General features: G+C 38.0%; 2 protein-coding genes across 5 annotated transcripts in view; one reads left to right on the forward strand and one right to left on the reverse strand.

Annotated features, from left to right (window-relative positions):
- The first annotated feature begins 1164 nt into the window (after positions 1-1164).
- LOC136834826 (uncharacterized) lies at positions 1165-14504 on the forward strand. 2 transcript variants are annotated; one of them, XM_067097588.1, is made up of 3 exons: positions 1165-1305; positions 1765-1949; positions 14001-14504. In XM_067097588.1, exons 2-3 carry the CDS (start codon positions 1775-1777, stop codon positions 14159-14161), a joined length of 336 nt encoding a protein of 111 aa, XP_066953689.1. In that variant the 5' UTR covers positions 1165-1305; positions 1765-1774; the 3' UTR covers positions 14162-14504. The 2 variants fall into 2 exon arrangements, with proteins under 2 accessions (XP_066953689.1, XP_066953688.1); XM_067097587.1 differs by lacking the exon at positions 14001-14504 and adding an exon at positions 11287-11753.
- Positions 14505-15341: 837 nt separating this feature from the next.
- LOC136834825 (nose resistant to fluoxetine protein 6-like) overlaps positions 15342-23465 on the reverse strand; it is a 32773-nt gene continuing 24649 nt past the window's right edge. For 2 of the 3 annotated variants that reach the window (XM_067097586.1, XM_067097584.1), the window contains exons 2-16: positions 20583-20902; positions 20270-20394; positions 19901-20138; positions 19647-19770; positions 19346-19446; positions 19010-19210; positions 18788-18872; positions 18482-18633; positions 18180-18351; positions 17804-18015; positions 17508-17625; positions 17141-17318; positions 16838-16977; positions 16502-16607; positions 15342-16309 (exon numbers count right to left, since the gene is read on the reverse strand). In XM_067097586.1, coding sequence (XP_066953687.1) covers positions 16155-16309; positions 16502-16607; positions 16838-16977; positions 17141-17318; positions 17508-17625; positions 17804-18015; positions 18180-18351; positions 18482-18633; positions 18788-18872; positions 19010-19210; positions 19346-19446; positions 19647-19770; positions 19901-20138; positions 20270-20394; positions 20583-20689 — 2214 coding nt within the window. In that variant the 5' untranslated portion in view covers positions 20690-20902 and the 3' untranslated portion in view covers positions 15342-16154. Of the gene's footprint in view, positions 16310-16501; positions 16608-16837; positions 16978-17140; positions 17319-17507; positions 17626-17803; positions 18016-18179; positions 18352-18481; positions 18634-18787; positions 18873-19009; positions 19211-19345; positions 19447-19646; positions 19771-19900; positions 20139-20269; positions 20395-20582; positions 20903-22856; positions 22901-23465 lie in introns of those variants that run through there. The other variant, XM_067097585.1, reaches the window with a different exon arrangement.

A 23465-nucleotide genomic window follows, 5' to 3' on the forward strand; every position in this document is an offset into this window, starting at 1 on the left:
AATGCTTACGGGCTAATCTTAGAAACCAAAACAAAACATTGCAAGAGATGATACACCTGTCCAGAACAATGAAAAGTTTGGGAGGAAAAGGATTTTATCCTTTCCAAAAGGCCTTGTGATATCTTGCAAATCTCTACCGAACTTGCCAGGGATGTTAGGTGAAATTTTGTAATATCATACATCTTGACTCATAGGTTGAATCGAGATGGACTGGAACACTTTTTTGGCTGTATTAGCGATAATATGACTGAGGTCTCATTTTCTAACTTGATAACTAAAAAAAGCTCTTCTTACGAGGCTGAAGAAACATCTCTTCAGAAAGCGTTAAGCTTATCGGCAATATTGTTTCGTTTGCCAATGGAGGAATTGCAGGATGACAATGAAGACAAAACCGAAGAGGGAGGCATGCAACATGTGGGTGGTTTTGTAGCCCGTAAGTTTCCCCGAGTATGACTTTCTAGGATCTAAAGAACCGAAGGAGATGGCACAAGGATCGGCACTATAAGTACAACAAATGAGAAGCTAATGAAACATCGACCCGAATTTTTGGACCATTTAAAATCGATGGAAAAGATATTCATTTGTTATCATTGTAAACATAACGAAAAAGTTGGTCACATAATTGTATATATAATTGTTAACCTTATGTATACATGTACTCGTATATGTGTATTTGAGTGTGAGTTGTATATTATAGTGAAAAATGTTTTTTCGTTTTTAAATTCCAGTTGTAATTGTTTGGATGAATATACGTATAGAAATGAATATGTTCAACATGTGCTTTATTTTCCTAAAAGGATGAATCATAAAACTTAATATTAAAAAGAGTCAACGAGGAAACAGGAGAAAAGTTTTCCCATTTGTAGAGAGCTTGGGCAGAGGAGAAAGCAAGTAGACCGCGTGACGTCACGTTTCTTAACCCCCATCTCTTTACCCGAGTTAATCCTGCGCGTGAGAAGACCTTGTATTCTCTAGACCTTGTATACACATAACATACTGCGCTCATGCGCCGCATACGTGCACACGCACCTGAAAAAGAAACACGTACGCAAACACCCACAACCACACCACACGCTCACCAGGAGGCACTCCGAGCGCTTGCGCGCGAGCTGACATTTAAAACTGGAAGCTGACTAAGACCAGTTTCACGGCTCGTGCTCAAGACGGGCTCGGGACCCCCAGAGATGGGGTTTCCCCTCCTTCGACATATAACACGCCCTTCAGAGGCCTGGGAGCTCAGTCTCGTCGGTAGCTTCCTTCTGGAGAACTGCACCACCGTCTGGTCTCTGGTTTAGGCCTGTACAGGTAATGTGGCTTCTTACGTGACGCTGTTTGTGACTTGCAGCAGGATTTTGAGAGAGAGAGAGAGAGAGAGAGAGAGAGAGAGAGAGAGAGAGAGAGAGAGAGAGAGAAAAAAATGCTTTTTTCTAATTCATATACATATATATTATATGCATATACATATATATATGTATATATATATGTATGTATATATATACATATATATATGTATATGTATATATATATATATATGTATGTATATATATATATATATATATATATATATATATATATATATATATATATATATAAATATATATATCTATACATATACATGTGTCCGTGTGTGTGTGCATGTACACGCCAGTTAATATCTGTTGAAACAGAGAAAGGGTCAAAGGCTTGGGGAGAATAGAAGCAAAATAACCCCATCTGCATCATCCACACCGATCAGTAATGTGACTCACCCACTCACTCCCGCAGGAGCGAGACCATGTCCAAGAAGGAATCCCGCCGCCGGGTGAGTCTGGCCTGCCCGACTCTCCCCCTCCCCCTCCTCCTGCTGGTGGTGGTGGTGCTGATACCGGCAACTTGCGTCGCCAAACCGAAATTACCTCTGGAGAAGGTCTCGGACACCACCAAGCTCCCAGTAGACGCAGGAGGTGCAGGTAAGTGGTTTCTCGATCAGTGAAACAACGCTAAATCTGGTCCGTACTTGGATGGGTGACCTTACTGCTTTGTTGTGCATGGCAGTGAGTTTCAGTGAGGCCCAACTACTATACAACCGCAAAACAAGTGGGGCTATATTTTACGTATATACAGTATGTATGTATATATATATATATATATATATATATATATATATATATATATATATATATATACGTGTGTATTATATATACACATGTAAGTATGTATGTATGTATATATATATATATATATATATATATATATATATATATATATATATGTATATGTGTATACATATATATAAATACATAATATACAGGGCAAATTCCCTCCCTTCAGTAAATGACACGAAGAGAGAAGAGAAGAGTGTTATATTTCTACATTTCTATATTTCCGTATTTCGCATCTAACGTCTCTGAATCATTTAAACAACAATGGAGAGAGAGATTAATGCAGGGCGTTTCCTACCAACAGGCAATTATTACGATAAATAAGATTCGTTACTCCCCCGCTAAGCCAACAGGAAAAGGAGAGTTTATTTTTTCTCTCAATAAAAACAGCTTCAAGTATCTCGCCTAAGATACGACAATCACTTCCGTGAAAAAAATTGCGATATAGGCCTAAGTAAAAGAGCATGGCAGATTTTTTGACGTACCGTACACTTTGCATATTTTACCGATCACTGGTGTTCGATATATTATTCCGAAATGTCTCTAAGTTAGGCTTTTCCCAGGTGAAATGGAATGAAATATTAAAATTTAGGCCAAAGGCCAAGAGCTGGGACCTATGAGGTCATTCTCACAGGAAACTGAGAGTAAAAAGACTTTAAAGGTGTTGCTGGAAGAAAAACTCGCGGTTGCACTATGACACAACTGTTAGCAGAGGGTGGAAAATAAGACGGGAGAAAGAAAATATGAACGGAGGTACATTAAAACGAAAGGGGTTGCAGCTAGGGGCCTAAGGGACGCTGCAACGAACCTCAAGTAATGCCTGCAGCGCACAGCGTGAGGCGCACTGAAGGTCCTACCTCCCACACCCCCACTACGGGATTATTCCAGTGAAAACCGCGAATCTGACTCACTTAATGAATGATTTCAAACTCCCGTTGCTCAGTAGAGAAAATCTGGTGGGGAAAAATATGTGAAGGACATTTTCACCTTTTGCTGACTATCTATTTACTACGTTCGTTTTTTCCGTTATCATAACATCTCTCTTGAAGTTCAGTGACGCCAGATAGGCCTAACCGACGAAACAAGCAATCAGAGAAGGATGGACTAGGAAAGCAAGTTGCTTTCAAATTAATTACCTAATCAGTGTGTGTGTGTGTGTGTGTGTGTGTGTGTGTGTGTGTGTGTGTGTGTGGATGGAGTGGGCTAAAGTTGTGGAAGTTTTCTGCACAGGGATACATGCATCATAATATATATAGGCTATATATATATATATATATATATATATATATATATATATATATATATATAAAGATATAAATATATATATATATATATGTATATATATATATATATATATATATATATATATATATATATATAGGCTATATATATATATATATATATATATAGGCTATATATACATATATATATATATATATATATATATATATATATATATATATATATATATATATAAAGTCACAATAATACTTTACTATCGAATTCATTAAACCTGGGTTATACTATATATATATATATATATATATATATATATATATATATATATATATATATATATATATATATATATATATATATATATATATATATATATATATATATATATATATAAGTTACAATAATACATTACTATCAATTCACTTAACCCAGGTTTGTACTGTAAATATACATATATATATATATATATATATATATATATATATATATATATATATATATAATTATATATATATATATATATATATATAATTATATATATATATATATATATATATATATATATATATATATATATATATATATATATATAGCCTATAGTTACAAAAAATCTTTTAATATCGAACTCCCTAAACCTTGTGAACTATAACATATATATATATATATATATATATATATATATATATATATATATATATATATATATATATATACAAAAATCTTTTAAAGTGGAATTCACTCGACCCCGGGAATTATAACAGGTAAGTGCATCTGCACCAGTCAGGATTCCAATTTGGGCCTTTGGCCTAGAAACGAAGACAGGCAGTAGACATAGCCATTCGGTCGTCAAGGCGGGGCAAGTGCACTTACATCTAATTGTGGAACTCGAGAAACATGCTATGCACCATTTCTTAGAACTTGAGTAATTAATCAATGAATTTTAAATCCTAGGGACATCGCTATCTATTGCGACATGACCTTAAATTGTTTTCAGTACCACAGACAATTCTATTCAAATTATGCCTATGTAGCAATTTAACAAAAAAGAATATTAGTTTCGAGTTATGCTTGAAAAATGGGCGGTATGTCATTTTATTTTTTTGGACCCCATTCCCCTTGCATGCGCTAAAATGCGTTTGATCACTTTCCACTGGTATAAAATTGCCAATAAATCGATTTTAATGTCCCTCGCGTTGTTTTACAGTGAAGTAAGGTAATGAGAAAATCCCCCCCCCTCTCCCTACCAATTTTTTGTCATTTAAAAACTTCAGAAATTTTCAAATATATTGTTACACACAATTAATGCAATCAATAAATTTTAATATTAATAAACATGGCATGAAGTATGTTAGTAATAACCATGACAAAAGTGGTGAATATAATGGTGATTAATTCACACAAATTTCCAAAAATAAAAAAATCAAGTTAATAACCATTAAATGAATGCAGTATGCTAATAGTAATGCCAACAAACATGTAAATAATGATGAATGGTGATGATACTGATGATTGATCCAAAAAAATTTAAATATTTAAAAACTTCCTAAAAACTATAAACTACACAGTTAATAAGCATCAAGAAACATGTATGTTATCAATAATCCTAAGAAATTGTGAATAATGATTAATGATGCAGATAATGATGATTAATGCATCAAAAAAACTCACTAATGGATGAAAAGGCATGAAATGATGGATAATGGCATAAAAACAGTTCTGCTGTACTCACCAAATTCTGAGAAGTTCTTGTCTTGTTTATTATTTTTGTAGAGCAGTCAGTTATACTAATCCATACAGAGGCAGGGGCCTTCAACAAAGAGTGGAGGGAGACTGGCAATGTTGATAAGCCTACAACAAATTATGTTTTCGTGGTATGATTACAGAAAGTTAAGGGCATGGCATGGTCTGCTCTAAGTCCATGGTGGCACAGAACCAGTCGTTGCCAGGGTTTTTGACTGACCTCATGAACTAGAGGACACAGATGACACAGACCCAGTCGTCGTCACAGTGTTTGGCAGACTGCATGGCACTGGAGGCCACACAGACCCAGTTGTCACAGTGTTTGGTAGCCTGCATGAATAGTAGTCTGCATGACACCTGAGGACACAGATGACACAGATCCAGTATTTGCCACAGTGTTTGACAGATTGCACGGAACTGTAGGCCACAGACAACACAGACCCAATCATCGACACAGTGTTTGGCAGTCTGCATGGCACTGGAAGCCACAGATGGCACAGACATTACACAGACCCAGTCATCGTCACAGTGTTTGGCAGTCTGCAAGGCACTGGAGGTCACAGATAACACAGACATTGCACAAACCCAGTCGTCATCACAGTGTATGGCAGCTGCATGGCATTGGAGGACACATATTTTTTCAATATGCACCTTTGGCTCTGGTTCAATGTGAGAGACAGCTATTGCAGCCTGTCTCCAATAAACAAGAGCTTTTCTGAGACACTCACAGGTGTTGCTGGCATCCTTCTTCACAGGGCAAACAGCAACAATATAATGGTGCCTGAAAATCTTTTTGTAACATTTTAACTTTAACGCGGTGATATTAGGCTGCCTAACAGCCATCCAATCAAGGTATTTTTTGTCCAATGCCCTCAGACTGTGTGAGACTCCAAATGCTGCCAGATTAGGGTGTGTTCCTAGTACAGTCCATGCTATTTTCCTGGTGTTGGGGTTAATGGCCAGCAGATCCTATATTGCTTTTCCTCCCTCAGATAGTTCTATCATAGCAACTTGAGCCCTCATAGCAGTTATTGCACGAAGGGAGAGGAAGGCAGCCTTGCAAATTGTTATTTCCTTGCCCCTGAAACTCATGTCCACTTCTAGGTTTTTTTACCCCTATATTGCTTTCTCTTGATGGGTTTCCTATGGATATTTCTTTGGAGGTAAGCTGTCTTCATGTTAATAGTCCCTCACAGACCAGCATGCCTTGGAGATAACATGAGTCAAGTTATCGCTGACTCGAAAAACATTTGGTCTTGACAAGGCTGCACCAGGGCAGACCAAGGTTTTTTGCCTTTTAGCAACATCAGTGGTCTATGTTTCTGATCTAATAACCATTTTTTCTTTCTTTTTCCTGTTGTATACAGTGTTCAGCCTCATCAATGGATGGTTTCACCAGTTTAGAACCACTGCTGGTGCTAGCACTGCACTGGATTCAAATCTGATAAAGGTGACACATTTGCCCACACATATGGGGGTGCTATCTTACTTTAGTACCTGTCCTTGATATTGTAATTTTTTTGCTTAGCTCTTGAGTTTCCTTAGTACATTTAATATAAAAATGACAGTAAAATCAATTGCAAATTTACTATTTCTGAGATATTTACTGATAAGTATTGTCACCCACCTGGACTTTTTCAAATGAGTGGGGTTCCTGACTGAATTCTTTTGTCCCAGTATAATGAGGGTAAGGATGGCAAATGTATTTGGAACGTCTTTCGTTAATTCCATCTGAAAATGTACGTGTGAACAATGCTGAAACCTGACTTGTTTCGTTCTAAGTGGGATTTTGGAATTCAAGCACTGACTGAAAAAACCATTTCCAGTTCTTGGTAATGGTTTCTTTTGTAAAGACAGGTAATGACTCTTGTTTCTTGGATGACTTTGATTCATTTTTTTAAAGTGCGTTTTGAATGATTATGACATTTCAGTAACCAATGTGTAGTTTACGAATACTGTACTGGAATCCCTTAAATCCTACAACTGTATAGGACCTCAGTGGGAAACCACGGATTTTGGGTTGGAGGATGTATAAAATGCGTGAAATGACAAGGATGTATTCGAACATCCCCCTAATAGCCTACTTCTGAAAGTTATGATTCTGATTAAGGTAAGGTTTATTAAATGTTTGGTAAATTTTTCCCTTAAGTTATAATCATATTCTGGAATTTAAAATATTTTATGTTTTAGTGTGTAACAAATTGGTAGGCTAGGCCTAATTTTATAGATACTGAACACATTTCATATCCCACAATTAAAGGGTTACAACGGTAGGGCAGGACTGAGCGGGGGGAAAACACAAGAGCGAATTACAAAGATGTATTGTTACACCTTCATGATACCTCTGCAAATTCTGACTGTGATTGAGAAAACTTTTATTGAAGGTTTTCAAAGTGACATTAAGCACTAGCTAAGGGAAAGATTAAGCACAAGCTAAGCAAGGACCTGGCGACCTAGGGTATGTTTGTGGGGGGGCGGGGCAGGAGAGACCCCAGGTTAGGTTATGATAGGTGTTTTCAGGCTAGATCACATTCCCAACATTTATCTTAATTTACAGTACCATAAATCAGCTTAAGTTGGTGGTTCAGACGCTGCTTAACTCGCCCCACCGACAGTGGTAATGACCCAGCACTCTGGTTTACATTAGTCTAGGTGTGGTTAAGCTACGGAGCAACACTATTTATTTTCATTTACAGCCCTAAGTTAGGTTAGGAGGGAGGTTTCTTGGGGGGGTGAAGTCCCTGGCCGGAGGAAGACCCAGCATCCATGCTTAGTAAGGTTAAATACATCCTTGTACAGAATTTCACACGTTCACCCCCCTGAAACCTCCCTCCTAACCTAACTTAGGGCTGTAAATGAAAATAATTAGTATTGCTCTCTAACTTAACCACATCTAGCCTAGTGTAAACTAAGGCGCTCGGCCATTACCTTGGTGGGGGGGTTAAGGGGTGTCTGAACCCCCCTTAACCTAACCTATGGTTATGTAAATTTAAGATAAATAATCAGGTTACAACATAGTTCAAAAACACCTAACATAACCTAACTAACCTGGGGTCTCTCCTGCTCGGCCCCCCCACAAACATTCCCAAAACCCCACTGTGGTCCCCCATAATTGTATGATATAAGGGTGGACCAGTATTTCTAAAACTACTAATTTGTTAAAGAAATTAACGTCATAAGTGTTCAATGCACATATAAAAACAGGAAAATTATATTTTCGACTCTGGAATGCGAATATGCTTATATTAAATTTGGTAAATTCTGACTTAAATGAGTAGTTTTAGAGATATTGGGTCACCCTTATATCCTACAATTATTAGGGACCACAGTGCGAAAGCTGGGTTTCTGGTTAGGGGAAACACAAAATGAGTAAATATAATTATGTATTTAGCCTAACCAAACTTGGGGGGCTTTGCACCCCATGGAGTACCCACCTTAACCCAGTCTAGAGGACTGTAAACTGAAATAAATAGGGTCATGACCTAGCCTAACCACACCTAACCTGGAGTGCTGGGTCATTACTTGTCACTGGGGGTGAGGACATCACACCCCTGAAACACCCCTCCATTATCTAACACACCTTAATTCGCCAGGCACTTACAGGCAGTCTCCGGTTTACAAAGGGGGTTCCGTTCTGACACCGCGCCATAAGCTGAAAATCGTTGTAACCCGAAATATCGTCAAAAATCATAAAACTTTACTTTTAATCCTTTGAGTGTCTTTAAGATGACATAACCTGCACTTTTATTGAGTTTTTCATCAAAAAACCTCCAAACTTTTACTATTCTTTTGTTTTGGAGATATATTCCTTCCATCGGATTGATGCATGACCCCAGAACATGCATTGTAACCCCGGGAAATATTTTTTGTTGAGTATACTTGAAGAGCGTCGTAAGCTCGGAATGTTGTAAGCCGAACCGTCATAACCTGGGGACTGCCTGTACTTACCTACTGCATGACGTTACAAAAAAATCTTTTAATTAGATCTTACAGAAGTAGTTTATCATGGGGACATTAGAATACATCCTTGTATTTCAATATTTTGTATTTTTCCCCCACCTAAAATTCCTGTAATAGGCCTAGTTGTAAGGATATAAAAGGGGTCCATTATCTCTAAACTAGACCTAGCCTACTAATCTGCTACCCACTACTTCTACCAAATACTTATCATTAAATAATAAACATAATAAAGCATAGAAAAATAGGCCTATTGTCATCTCCAAAAAAAGATTGTTTAAAATAAAAATTTAACATAGGTACTTTAATGTGAATCGGAGCTTACAGATGTAGACAATCGTGGGAATTTCAGAATGCATCCTGTTAGCGTATATAATACTTTTGCATTTTCCACCCCCAAAAATCACGGTTTCCCACTGTGGTCCCCCAAAATTGAAAAAAGAACAAGTTGGTAACAGCAGTTGTCGGTAAACATCTCGGCAACAGATAATTTACAACAGATTTTAGTATGATTTTCGTATTAAGCATATTAATAGGTCTAAGTATTAAGAAAAATGCAATAAAAACTCTCATATATCTAGTCTTCCCTTTACCTTTTCCTTGTTTAATATTGCTTTCCCCTTTATCCTCACTTATTACGACGCTGCCTCACTTAGTAAACATCACTATTACCGGTATACTACAGAAGAAGACTCATAATCATCACTATCATCATCTAAAGACGAAACATCACCCAAAACACCTTTAAGCTACATAGGCCTAGTAACCAAGACAGATAGGCCCATTTACCTTTTTTCACACTATCCTGGACCACACTGCACAGTTTTATATTATCTTCGTTGTCTACTCTCGTTAAAGCGGTAATATTATCGCTCACTGATTAATAATACCGCCGTTAAGAGCGATAAAATCGTATATTCACTTCGACACTCAGAACTCAGTTCATCTTTCACGCGACACTGACACAACAAACTTTGTTACCTAGAAATGAAAAACCTTTGTAACGGCTCTCCAGAAACATGGAGCATAAAATGTCTGGTTTGCCCATCTCACAGCATATAACATTCTTTATTTCAGGGATCTTTCCTAGATAGTGACCCCTAAAGGGTTTTCGGGGGTCGTTATTTAGGACTAATGTTTCTTGGAGGTCCTTATCTTTATGATATTTACAGCCTTTTGTTTATGTTTTTACGGTAATCCCCAACGGGCTTGTACTAAATACGCCGCAAAGGTGGATACATACCGGGTTAAAACCCTTGGCGGTCACTATCTAGGAAAGATCGTATTTCAGAGGCAAACTGACCAGCAACTCGCAGGCGAAAAACATTTTGCATAAAAGCGATTTTCGACCGTAACGATGGCGGCGCATAGCATTATTCCTGTATCCTCGTCTGCCTGGGAAGTTCAAGGAGGAAATTTCTGTTCTGACCTGAATTTCGTTAGAAATTGCGCATGTTTCTCGTTTGGCAGACACGACCCAAGTGCAGTTTCCTTTGCATATTACAAAAACCTGTAACTATCATATTAGAAACATTGCATTCATTAGAAAATACCTAAAATAAGATACTTTGAAAACAGCAAATTGCAACCAAATACTGAAATATGATGAACCAACATACCTGAGACTCTGCTTAAGCTTCTTTAGACCCGAAATGAGTATTGCAATCAGACATGCAAGTGAAGCTTATAGGCTATTTGAGCGTAGAACAAATTGTAAGTCAGGCGAGAGAGAGAGAGAGAGAGAGAGAGAGAGAGAGAGAGAGAGAGAGAGAGAGAGAGAGAGAGAGAGAGAGAGAGAGAGCATTTGAACACTGCGCACCAAGACTATAAACAAAATACCGCTGGAAGTGAAGAGCATACGATACTGACGAGAAAACAGTGAAAGACAATTATAAGATATAAGAAGCACCTTATTTCGAAAACGTATAAGGGCCCGCCAGATAGGGAATTATCCCTGTGGAGGGCTGTACATAAAACCAAACAAAGTGAACAAAGTAAACAAAGTGGGTGAAATTTATTCCCAAGATATCGTGAATTCGACTTATAGTAAAAAAATCGAATTGTGTATGTAACACAAATTCATATATATATATATATATATATATATATATATATATATATATATATATATATATATATATATACATATATATATATAAACACTAGGTATGTGTGTATAGACTTAAACTAAATTCTTTATCTTTTTCAGGCGATAAACGTCCTCCCGTAATCATCACTGCTCCGTGTCGTTGCAAACCGTGTCAGTTCGTGGTGAAAGAGCAACCTTGCACTTGCAAGATAGACTATACATGTGTCCCTGCTGTCCGATTAGCCCCAACTGTTCCTGTACCTTTAGCAACAGCCTTGGCATAGGATGTGGGAGGATATGGCCAGTCTGTATGTCTCCTTCTGATCAGCCTCCAGGAATGACTGAAAGATCATAGGATGCTTCGGAACTCTCTTCTAGCTTTCTTACTCCTTGACTTATATCAATCACTCATCGAAATGCAAGTGTACCAAACCCCCTACCCCGCTTACCCTATATTTTTTTTCGAACTAGGCTAAATGAGGGCACTGGCTTCCTCGGCTTACTGGACTCTGTATCTGAAAAAATGCACATCAAAGAGGATAAATTCATTTGGGATTATTTTGGTGATCATTAAATTGTGAAGCATATGAAGCTTTTGCATTTCCTTGTCTCCTGAGGTTATTTCGAGTTTGGGTTAATATTAGGTTTTCACTGGATATATACTAAAGTCTGTTATTATTATTATTATTATTATTATTATTATTATTATTATTATTATTATTATTGTCGTTTTTGTTGTTGTTGCCTTTCGTTATCACCCTCATCTTCTTCGTCTTCCTCTTCTTCTTCTTATATTTATCTTTACTGACAGGCCTTAACAGAAGCTTTAATCAGTTGTGTTCTTATTTACCCCTTTTCAAAGAATGAATGTCAGACGCAGAGGAAAATGTAATAACAGGTAACCTTAGGGGGACAATTGAGAACAATGAATTAGCAAACCGAAGTTAAAGATGTCTTCCAGCGCAGGGTTTACAGTACGACACTGTAAACAAACGCCTTGTCAAAACGACGAAGCAATACCGGGAATATTTAATCTGTGAAGCGACAATGTTAATCCTGGCTGCTCTCTCTCTCTCTCTCTCTCTCTCTCTCTCTCTCTCTCTCTCTCTCTCTCTCTCTCTCGCAGAGGAAAATCTAATAACAGGTAACCTTAGGGGGACAATTGAGAACAATGAATTAGCAAACCGAAGTTAAAGATGTCTTCCAACGCAGGGTTTACAGTACGACACTGTAAACAAACGCCTTGTCAAAACGACGAAGCAATACCGGGAATATTTAATCTGTGAAGCGACAATGTTAATCCTGGCTGTTTCAGCTCGCTCTCTCTCTCTCTCTCTCTCTCTCTCTCTCTCTCTCTCTCTCTCTCTCTCTCTCTGTTTTCGAGCTATTCCCTTTTTTCTGTGAGTAACAGTTTTGATACTTTTATCAATTTTTTATGGAGCAAAATATTTGACGATCCCTTTACCATTTCTCTTGGCATTTAGATACGAGACTTAGAGAGAGAGAGAGAGAGAGAGAGAGAGAGAGAGAGAGAGAGAGAGAGAGAGAGAGAGAGAGAGAGAGAGAGAGAGAGGAGGGGAAAGACCATCCATGTATAAAAATTCTTGGTAAAGATATCTTTACCATTTTTTGCATTATAGACATTCATACCCTTCCGTAAAGCAAGATGTTTCAATGATACATGTTGAAAGAACATAATTTTATTAAATAACTTTACATCATACAAAAACGAAGGTAAAAATATATTAAGTATTATCACAGAAGCCTGATCAACAGGCGAACAATAATTCTAATTATGAAATATGAAATAAATATCGCAGAGAAACACATGTGATTCATTCTAACAAATGAATTTCAGTAAATAACAATTAAGATAAATTATTCTATGGAGGACTCTTAATGACACCCAGATATATGTTCTCATGACAGTTAATACAGTTTAACTCTATAATGAAATGCCAGTGTCACATATTTAAAATAATGTATTATCAACCAAAATCTAGTCTCATTAGGTAGACTAAGTTGATCATAGACACCAATGTTAATATGCAAATTAGATTTAAATAAGAGCATAAATAAACATTACGTAAGCTACTCTCTTTCTTGGGACAGTTGGCTCCCTTGTAAGTTATCTATCATCTTTGAAAACAAATGATTCCTTCATACATGCAAGTCTTAGCGAGGAACCTAATTATACAGGAATTTCAGTGTTAATCCTCAACTCATTCAGGGATTAACTTGATCCCGTAGGCGAAACTTTAGCTGAGAATGAACGATCCATCCTAATACTACATGATAAATAATAAAACGGTAATCACCAATGGGCTTGTACTAAACACGCCGCAAAGGTGGATATATACCGGGTTAAAACCCTTGGGGGTCACTATCTAGGAAAGATCGTATTTTAGAGACAAACTGATTAGTAACTCGCAGGCGAGAAACACTGCATAAAAGCGATTTTCGACCGTAACGTTGGCGGCGCATAGCATTATTCCTGAATCCTCGTCTGTCTGGGAAGTTCAAGGAAAAAATTTCTGTTCTGACCTGAATTTCGCTGGAAATCGCCTATAACATTTTCTCGATTGATAGATACGACCCAAGTGCAGTTTCCTTTGGGTGCAATTTATTCCCAAGATATCGTGAATTCGAATTATAGTAAAAATTCGTATTGTGTATATAACACAAATTCATATATACTGATATACTGATATATATATATATATATATATATATATATATATATATATATATATATATATATATATATATATATATATAAAAACTAGATATGTACTGTACATATGGACCTAAACTAAATTCTCTATCTTTTTCAGGCCCTGAAAATTCCAGAATCATTAATGCTCCGTGTCGTTGCAAACCGTGTCAGTTCGTGGTGAAGGCGCGACCTTGCACTTGCAAGATAGACTATACATGTGTCCCTGCTGTCAGACTAGCCCCAACTGTTCCTGGGCCTTTAGAAACAGCCTTGGCATAAGATGTAGGAAGATATAGCCAATCTATGTCTACTTCTGATCAGCCTACAGGAATGACTGAAGGATTGAGCATAGCCTATTGTCCTCCGAAGTTCTGTCGTATCATAGGATACTTCGGAACTCTCTTCTAGTTTTCTTACTCCTTGGCTTATATCAATCACCCATCGAAATGCAAGTGTACCAAACCCCCTACCCCGCTTACCCTATATTTTTTTTCGAACATGGGCTAAATAAGGGCACTGGCTTCCTCGGCTTACTGGACTCTGCATCTGAAAAAATGCATATCAAAAAGGATAAATTCATTTGGGATTATTTTGGTGATCATTAAATTATGAAGCATATGAAGCTTTTGCATTTCCTTGCCTCCTGAGGTTATTTCGAGTCTAGTTAATTCAGGTTTTCACTGGATATATACTAAAGTCTGTTATTATTATTATTATTATTATTATTATTATTATTATTATTATTATTATTATTATTATTATTATTATTATTATTATTATTATTGTCGTTGTTGTTGTTGTTGCCTTTCGGTATCACCCTCATCTTCTTCTTCTTCTTCTTCTTCTATTTATCTTTACTGACAGGCCTTAACAAAAGCTTTAATCAATTGTGTTCTTATTTACCCCTTTTCAAAGAATGAATGACAGACGCAGAGGAAAATCTAACAACAGGTAACCTTAGGAGGATTATTGAGAACAGTGAATTAGCAAACCGAAGTTAAAGATGTCTTCCAGCGCAGGGCTTACAGTACGACACTGTAAACAAACGCCTTGTCAAAATGACGAAGCAATGCCGTGAATATTTAATCTGTGAAGCGACAATGTTAATCCTGGCTGTTTCAGCTCTCTCTCTCTCTCTCTCTCTCTCTCTCTCTCTCTCTGTTTTTCGAGCTATACCCTTTTCTCTGTGAGTAACAGTTTTGATAGTTTCATCAATTTTTTATGGAGCAAAATATTTGACAATCCCTTTACCATTTCCTTTGGCATTTAGATACGAGACTTAGAGAGAGAGAGAGAGAGAGAGAGAGAGAGAGAGAGAGAGAGAGAGAGAGAGAGAGAGAGAGAGGAGGGGAAAGACCATCCATGTATAAAAATTCTGGGTAAAGATATCTTTACCATTTTTGTCATTATAGACATTCATGCCCTTCCGTAAAGCAAGATGTTTCAATGATACATGTTGAAAGAATATCATTTTATTAAATAACTTTACGTCATACAAAAACGAAGGTAAAAATATATTAAGTATTATCACAGAAGCCTGATCAACAGGCGAACAATAATTCTAATTATGAAATATGAAATAAATATCGCAGAGAAACACATGTGATTCATTCTAACAAATGAATTTCAATAAATAACAATTAAGATAAATTACTCTATGGAGGACTCTTAATGACACCCAGATATATGTTCTCAAAACAGTTAATACAGTTTAACTCTATAATGAAATACCAGTGTCACATATCTAAATTAATGTATTATCAAACAAAAATCTAGTCTCATTAAGTAGAGGAAGTTGATCATAGACACCAATGTTAATATGCAAATTAGATTTAAATAAGAGCATAAATAAACATTACCTAAGTTACTTTCTTCCTTGGGACATTTGGCTCCTTTGTAAGTTATCTATCATCTTTGAAAACAAATGATTCCTTCATACAGGCAAGTCTTAGCGAGGCACCTAATTATACAGCTATTTCTGTGTTAATCCTCAACTCATTCAGGGATTTAACTTGATCCTGTAGGCGAAACTTTAGCTGAGAATGAACGATCCATCCTACTAATACATATAATAAATAATAACACAGAATAAATAAACACATAAATAACTGTTGCCTTGTCTTGTGAGAGGCAGCAGCTGACTCAGTGAGCGAGAGCCAAGATGTGTTACAAGACAAATAAATTAGAAGGCTGTATATACAGGAGTTCTGGTTGACAGCGGAAGAAGAAGAAGAAGAAGAAGAACAGCAGCAACGAAACTTCCTCTGCCTCTTCAGATGTTTCTGTTCCGCATAGTACAGCCCGACTCTGCTGACAGGGCTTCTAGCACGAGCTGTTGCCTTGAGGCAAGTGGTGCCCTCTGTTCTGCCAGTGTGGCGTTCTTCCTCGTAGGGTCTGATGGTGTCTTCGACTTGCGAGAGAGTTTGCCTGGAAAGAAAAAGAAAGAAAAGAGGTTAGAGAGAGTCTGCCACCTTTGTCCTTCCTAACAATTTCATCATGTCAAGAGTTCCCGTTCCAAATTCGCATTAAAAGCAATCTCGAAAGGCTGTAAACTTAAAAACATTGCTTCCTAGACACTGATTTTCATTCATTGTCAACTACATAAAATTTGACACCAACCTGATAGCATTAGGCCAACGGCTCTTGAGAGAGGAGACTCCACCAGGAGATGAAGAGCAACAGCTGCGAAATAACTGAGCACAAGGTCTCCGATGACCAAATACAACTGGAAAGAAGAAGAAAAACGATTAATCTTTCTGTCGAAGCAAGGGCTTGATGCAGGAAAATGGTTTTGACTCTACCTTCAAACGACAATAACTTTTTCAAAGTGACACTTAGCACCCATGCTACAATTCTCAGTAACCAAGTTAATCCATTCTGCCTCTTAAAATATTTAATTATACGAAAATGATCTTCAGTGAAATGTAATTTTGTCACCGGGGACAAGATACTTACCCCTGACAAATGGTCGTAGTGCTGTTTCTGTGTTCGTGCAGCTGCCATAGTCTGAAGAGGAAGCGATACCAGGAACATGCAGTATGATACTCGGCATAAAGGTGTCACCCAGCTCCTTGAAGACAGCCATACCCAGAAGCCTGAAGGGGGAAAAAAATCAGATTATAAAATAATTCATCCCCTTGAGATTGTTGTTGAGTAGGTGTGGCCCAAATATGTTAACGTATCTTGCACTGGTGATAGTATTCATTTCAGGATATATAGCACTATAACCGAACGCTCAGACAGGTACACAAGTCTTACCTGGCTTGCCCTTGCAGGCATTAATAACTATGAAGGACATCATAAGCCCCCAAGCAGGTCTTGACAGTGAGGAATACAGTGCTGCCCAGTATTTGCCATGCCCCATCAGGAAGCTTGGGCCGACCATGACTGCAACACCAATAAGGGTCGACAAAACTTTGCCAACGCGAACAGACATCTGTGGAAGGATCCAAATGAAACGTTACATTTTCTATCTACACCTATATGAAGAGTACAATATTATAGGTTCAGTTCTCTCTGAATAAGGGCTATTGCATTAATTGTGAACAGAATTCATGACAATAGCTTCATAACTGTGCTTGAAGTATTTCCTTAGTAACACCATGAAGTTGAGAGTGAATCTTACCGTGCTGAGGGTAATGTGGTTTTCATCCATCCAGTGATAGAGGTAGCCAGCAGCCAAGCCAATGCAGTAGGGGGCTGCGCGACACCAGGAGGTAATGTAGTTTGTGTTGTAGTAACGCCTGTGAGGAAAAAGAAACCACAAATTTTAGGTCACTTACAGTACAGGACGGGATTCTGTAAGCTTAGTAATATAACGTACAGGCTAAGACAATGTACAAAGCTGCATGAAGTACAATTTGAACAGATGTTTACATTTCAGTTAAATGTTGAAAACCTAACAGATTTTTTCAAACTTACTGTGAGGCTTCATAGTCCCAGAACGAAGCTGTGGGAGGAAGGTCTCCGATGACCGTTACAGCAGCGGGAGTGAGGACCGAGATGGCAAAGAAGGCGAGAAGGGGAGCCCAGCGGAAACGATGAGTGGGATACCAGTACAAAGGCAGCAAAATCAGTGGAGTTACGAGGTACAGCTGCCATTCCACTGCCAGCGACCAGAGGTGTCCCATGCACTGTAAAAAGAAAATGGGAGTCTCAGTAAAGTCGTTTTTTAAATCTTAAAGAATGAAGGCAGTCACGATTTCTCTAAAAAAAAAAAAATAGAATCTACAAAGAATGTTACGGGACGAGGGGCTTATGGAGCAGACAACCAAAGAAATTAGGGGTGTTCTCTCACCATATCATTAGAGTCGTTAAGGTTGTTCACAAACAGGATGTTGTGATGAGCTGTCTGAGTGCAGGGTCGGCTGAACATGTCGTAGTGAGTTCTAGACCAAACAACGCCTGAGCCAAGGTAGCGGAGTACTGTTGAACATCCCCAGATCATGTAGACCATGGCAGGGATCAATCTGTTGAAAAAAAGAAAGATACTTGTGCTAAGCAAAATACCGATAGCATTTTGGTAACTTCATTCATTTCTTCTGCTATTTCGGTTGTAAATTCATCAGGACTGCGAATGATTCAGACAAGTTAACTTACCTGAGGTATCTCTGCAAGTAAAACCCAGCGAATGTGAATTGTTTCAGACGCTGCTTGAGGATGACGGAAACCAAGAAAGCAGAGACGAACAAGAAAGTATCCACAGAAGGGTAGGCGTTGAAGACCCACGAATACCGCCAGTTGGTCATGTGCTGCCAATAAAGAAGAACATAAGTTAGCTAAAAATACATTTTTTTAAGGCAGTATAGTCTTCATGCTTGTTCTATAAATTTTACTGGCAAGTTTTTCAGGATTTTACGTGACAAGATACATATATTTCTTTTTCAACTCAGTTGGTAAACTTACCTTGAGGATGTCGTTTGGGTTAGCAGAGGAAATGAGGAAGAACATATATCGGTGAGTAGCTATGACCCATATCATGCACACAACCCTGTAATGAAATATTCATTATCAACTTGGATTCTTAAAAGGCAAGGGTTTATTTAAATAAAGACACAATTCACACTTACTGCATTTTTTATGTTAATTTTTGGAATCACTGAATAATTTTTTGTAACGATAAATTACCTGAGTCCATCAAGCGTTTGGAAACTTGCTGGTGTCGTGCTGAAGGAGAAGAGCTTCTGGCTGTTTTGACTGAAGGAAAAGCAATGGAGAAGTTTGCGACCAGCAGAGCAGTCACACCCGTTTTGGGTTCTTGTGCATGGATACTGGGTTTCTATAACGCCAGCAGCCACGGCCAGGCCTAACAGAACAACAGTCACTGTCCTGTAGGAGAAAGTAGTAATCGTAAGCTTGGTCCCTGAGTTTGGTAATGCTAACAACATATGAATCTATGCTGGATTAACTTATACAGGAAGATATAACAACAAAACAGTCCAGGTTCTGCCATTCAGTACTTACAAGAAACTCCACTCGGAAGTTGTGACTTCATCCTCTTTTACTTCACCATCACAGATTACACTGATCCATGATCCATCTTCCTGCACTGTCTGTAGTGATTCCTGAGAAAAAAGAAGAGAATTGGGTTTAGCAGAGATGGTCAGAATATCTAATCATTACTGAAGCAAGCATAGTGTTAAGAAAATCACTTTTTCTTTCTGAAACTGAATATACTGGAGACCTGTATGATACAAGTGTATTTTAAGTCATTTAGTTATAAGAGGATGAAAATAGGAAAATGAAAATTGGGTGGACTTCTTACCTGTAAAATTTTGGAAGTGCAGGTGCTCGGGATGCAGGTAGCATACGTATTGGCATATTTTCCTGCGAGGGAAGCTAGAAGCTGAGATGACCCACCAGCTCCGAGTCCTTTGGCATTTCCACCTCTGTTACAATACAAGAAATTATTAGGATTTCAAGTTTCAGGAAGCTACACACATTCCCCTTTATGAACAGAAGACTTATATCAGGTGCAAAGTTATTACAAATGACGAAAATTCTTTCTCTCTCCCTCACCTGACGGAGACAAGGCAGTATTTTCCCTTCATGGAGGTGTCTCGTTTTTGGAGTGCGCCCGGATGGAGATCTTGAAGAGAGATGTTGCGAGCAGACAGGAAGTGGCGATGGGGAAAGAGGTGTGACTCCAGAGTACCTGGGAAGTTTGCGCCAACACCCTCGCAAGTCTCAGGGTGTCCCCTGGCTTCTGTGGCCCCGGCAGCAGCACCGTCAGGAATTTTCCCACTGGCATCCCACACTAGAATTGACAAAAAAAAAAAAAAAAAAAACCGTTTTTAATTACCGAAACAAGCGACGAACCCACTACAATCAGGTATTCCAACTTGACTGTCTTGTCATGTCATGAAACACGTTTGATTCTGTACTCACTGTCATAACTCCACTGCTGTGTTGACGCCAAAGTCAGAGCTGAATGAGAGACGCAAACACTGGCAGACAAGTCGTCGCTGAGCCTCGAGGCTGTGGTAGGATAGTAGTGCTTTCCCATGAGCCATCTGCAGGGACAGAGAGAGAGAGAGGAAGGCTATCATTTTATGTAGTTCAGAGACCTACACAGGGTGTTGAGTGACAAGTGGCACGCAAGTTCCTTCAACTATATATCAACACCCCATGACCAAAACATAAATCTCAATTTCAAGTTACTGAACCAGAAACTTGTTTCTCCTAGTTGCCTCTCGCTTACCTAAGGGTATTTATCACATCCTCGCGATGCCCGGGTATTACTGCCGACGCTTCGTGCTCGCCCAAGAGGATTATCAGGAACACAGATCCCAAGAGCCGCAGCATCATCCTTGCTGTATCCTAGTTGGTCTTCTTTACTTAAACAGTGCCAATAAACTTGGCCGTTTGCAAGCCACAATCCAGTTATCAGTGTTTCGAAATTTGGTTTATGACGATACGGGTTTTATCGAAATCTCTGTCTGTATGTTGTTAAGAAAAACTGTCTTTCACTTTCTTCACAACTCCACTAGAGTTTTGCACTTTTTTTCCTTTGTTAGTGACCTGCAAAGAAGAGATTGAACTGATTAATGTTATGAGAAGCATAAAGCTAGTGTTTGTGAAATATCACTGAACAAAATAGGTCAGTATCGACTTCACCGTCCATTTCAAAATGAGGTAATCACTCCAAACACACGTCACAAAAAAAAAAACTCTTCGGAAATTGATGTATAATTTCAAGAAAATTTTCAAAGCACTGGAATGCCATTTTTACAAAACCGAAAAAACAAAGCTTGGATTTTGCTCTAAAGCCAAGAAAGTCTTACACATTCGATTGGCCAAAGTCTTAATTTAAAAAAACGAGAAGACCCCGGGTGAGTGAGTGAGTGAGTGAGTAAACTCTGGGGTATCTTCTCGCTAACTGGCTCTCAGGTGGGGTACTCAGGGGCATTTTATACCGAATCTCGTAATTAGTCGCAAGTGCACCGACACACCTGGATCCACGCACACGCACACATGTGGCCCCCAAACTTCCTGAATCGGTTCCGGCTTTTTGGGGTTTTGCGTCATGTGGGCTTCCTGGATGATTGACGTCACTCGTCCTCTCTCTCTCTCTCTCTCTCTCTCTCTCTCTCTCTCTCTGTCTCTGTCTCTTTCTATAGATCTATCTGTGACCCCTTTTCTCTAGATTGTAGGAATGCTGTACTGTTGATTATGGTCACCTAGTTTGAACTAATATATATATATATATATATATATATATATATATATATATATATATATATATATATATATATATATGTGTGTGTGTGTGTGTGTGTATGTATATACAGATTTATATACAGTTTTATATACAGTATGTATATATATATGTATAAAACTGTCTTATTTTATAGAATACTGTTCCGTATCTCAGTGAAGAGGGTTTTGTATCTAAGATAGTTTCAGAAATGATTGCAATATCAAGGATATTCTAATTCTGTTATTTTTTTGAAGAAAAAGAAAAAGTCTCGTTTTCGAATCCCCACCCGGTTGAAGGTCATGTTATGGGAGAGTATACCGTAAGTGCCAAAGAGACCTTACCTCAACCAATGGGCAAGAATCATTAATTGACTGTATGACGTCAGTAACTTCAACCACCTGGTTTGATGAACGTCTGAAAATTTCATCCTTCGTCACAAAAATCTAATTTTACTCTTTTTTTTTTTTGTTCCTTGCGTGATTATGTTTTTTAAGAACTCAAAAAAAAAAATGTTCGAAAAGTGTCTTCTAGAAAAATCTTATGGCTAAATCAGCTCAAAGTCCCTGCCACTTCTATTCATCTGCCAGTCATGGTCTATTCGGCAGTTCTGTGTCCTTTTCAGGATGTTCCTGCGTGACGTAATGAGACAGTCATCTGTTTGTTTGCACTTTCAGCACCAATGAACTACGAGGGAACCGAAATGATTATTGTACTTTCTTTCCGTTTGATCAAGTTTGGTTGTACCTTATTTACCATGCAAGCACTTAAGTAGCTCCAAACTAACTTCACTCTCTGAGTTATGGGATTTGTTTCTCTTTCAATCTCAGTTTGTTGATTTTCACGGGTTATTTTTAAAAACTGGCTCTTGAACTACAAAGTTCAAGCAAACACAACATCAAACAGTCTTTTCTTCGAAAAGCACAGTATCGCACAAATTTTGTCGATCAAGGGTCACAACAGAATTTTTTCTCAGAAATAAACTTACATACCGTAGCTAGAAATATAAAACCATTGCGGTCGTTTTCAAAGTCAAAAGTCCTCTACAGACTCCACAAGAGAGCCACCAATTTCAAAAGTCTATTACAGACTTCAGAAGAGTCTAGTAACACCAATGTCAAAGTCTTCTGAAGACATTACAAGAGTCTAGTAAGACCAAATTGGCAAAGTTTTCTGGGTACTTCACAAGAGTTCAGGCAGACCAGAATCAGAAGTCTTTCACAGGCCTTTGAGAACCTGATTCTAAGACTTCTGAAAGAGGTCTTCCTGAAGACTTACCTTCAGAGAAGTCTTCAGCAGAATGACTCTCTCTGAGGGATCTGGTCCCTTTTATAGGGCTGCTGACAACCTACATTGTTTCCAAGAGTGGCTGCTCGGTTTGGCAACGTCGGTGCCCCATTCCCCATGCCCTGCCCACACGGTTCCTTGCCATATACCCCACGAAAACCTCTCATAATCTTATCTCCTTAAAAGCCGTTGTTGATTCTGTTTTTAAGGCGACCTCTTGAAGAGGTGAACCAAACGCACTCCCATTGTTCTGAGCTTTTGAACGTGAAAGTCATCGTACGAGTGGCGTAGGAAAAATTGGTCCGAAAAGACAGTTCTGGAAAATACTGCTTATCGGAGGCATATATAGTACTTTGTGGTGAAATCATGTTGGGGGAAAGTGCTTTATGAAATATCATAAACTGCGCAATAGCACATTATGAAGAGACAGTGCGGAAAAATAAAATTCCATTTGGAGGTATTATGTAACAAACACTTTGGAAGAAAGTATTTTACAAAAAAAAAAAAAAAAAAAAAAATTTTGTAAATTGGGAAATATGCACAGTTAATTTTGAAAAAAAAAATTTATGCGAAAAAATACTGAAGAAATAATCTCAGAAA

The sequence above is a fragment of the Macrobrachium rosenbergii genome, chromosome 54, assembly GCF_040412425.1.
Source record: "Macrobrachium rosenbergii isolate ZJJX-2024 chromosome 54, ASM4041242v1, whole genome shotgun sequence".
In the NCBI taxonomy this organism is placed as follows: Eukaryota; Metazoa; Arthropoda; class Malacostraca; order Decapoda; family Palaemonidae; genus Macrobrachium; species Macrobrachium rosenbergii.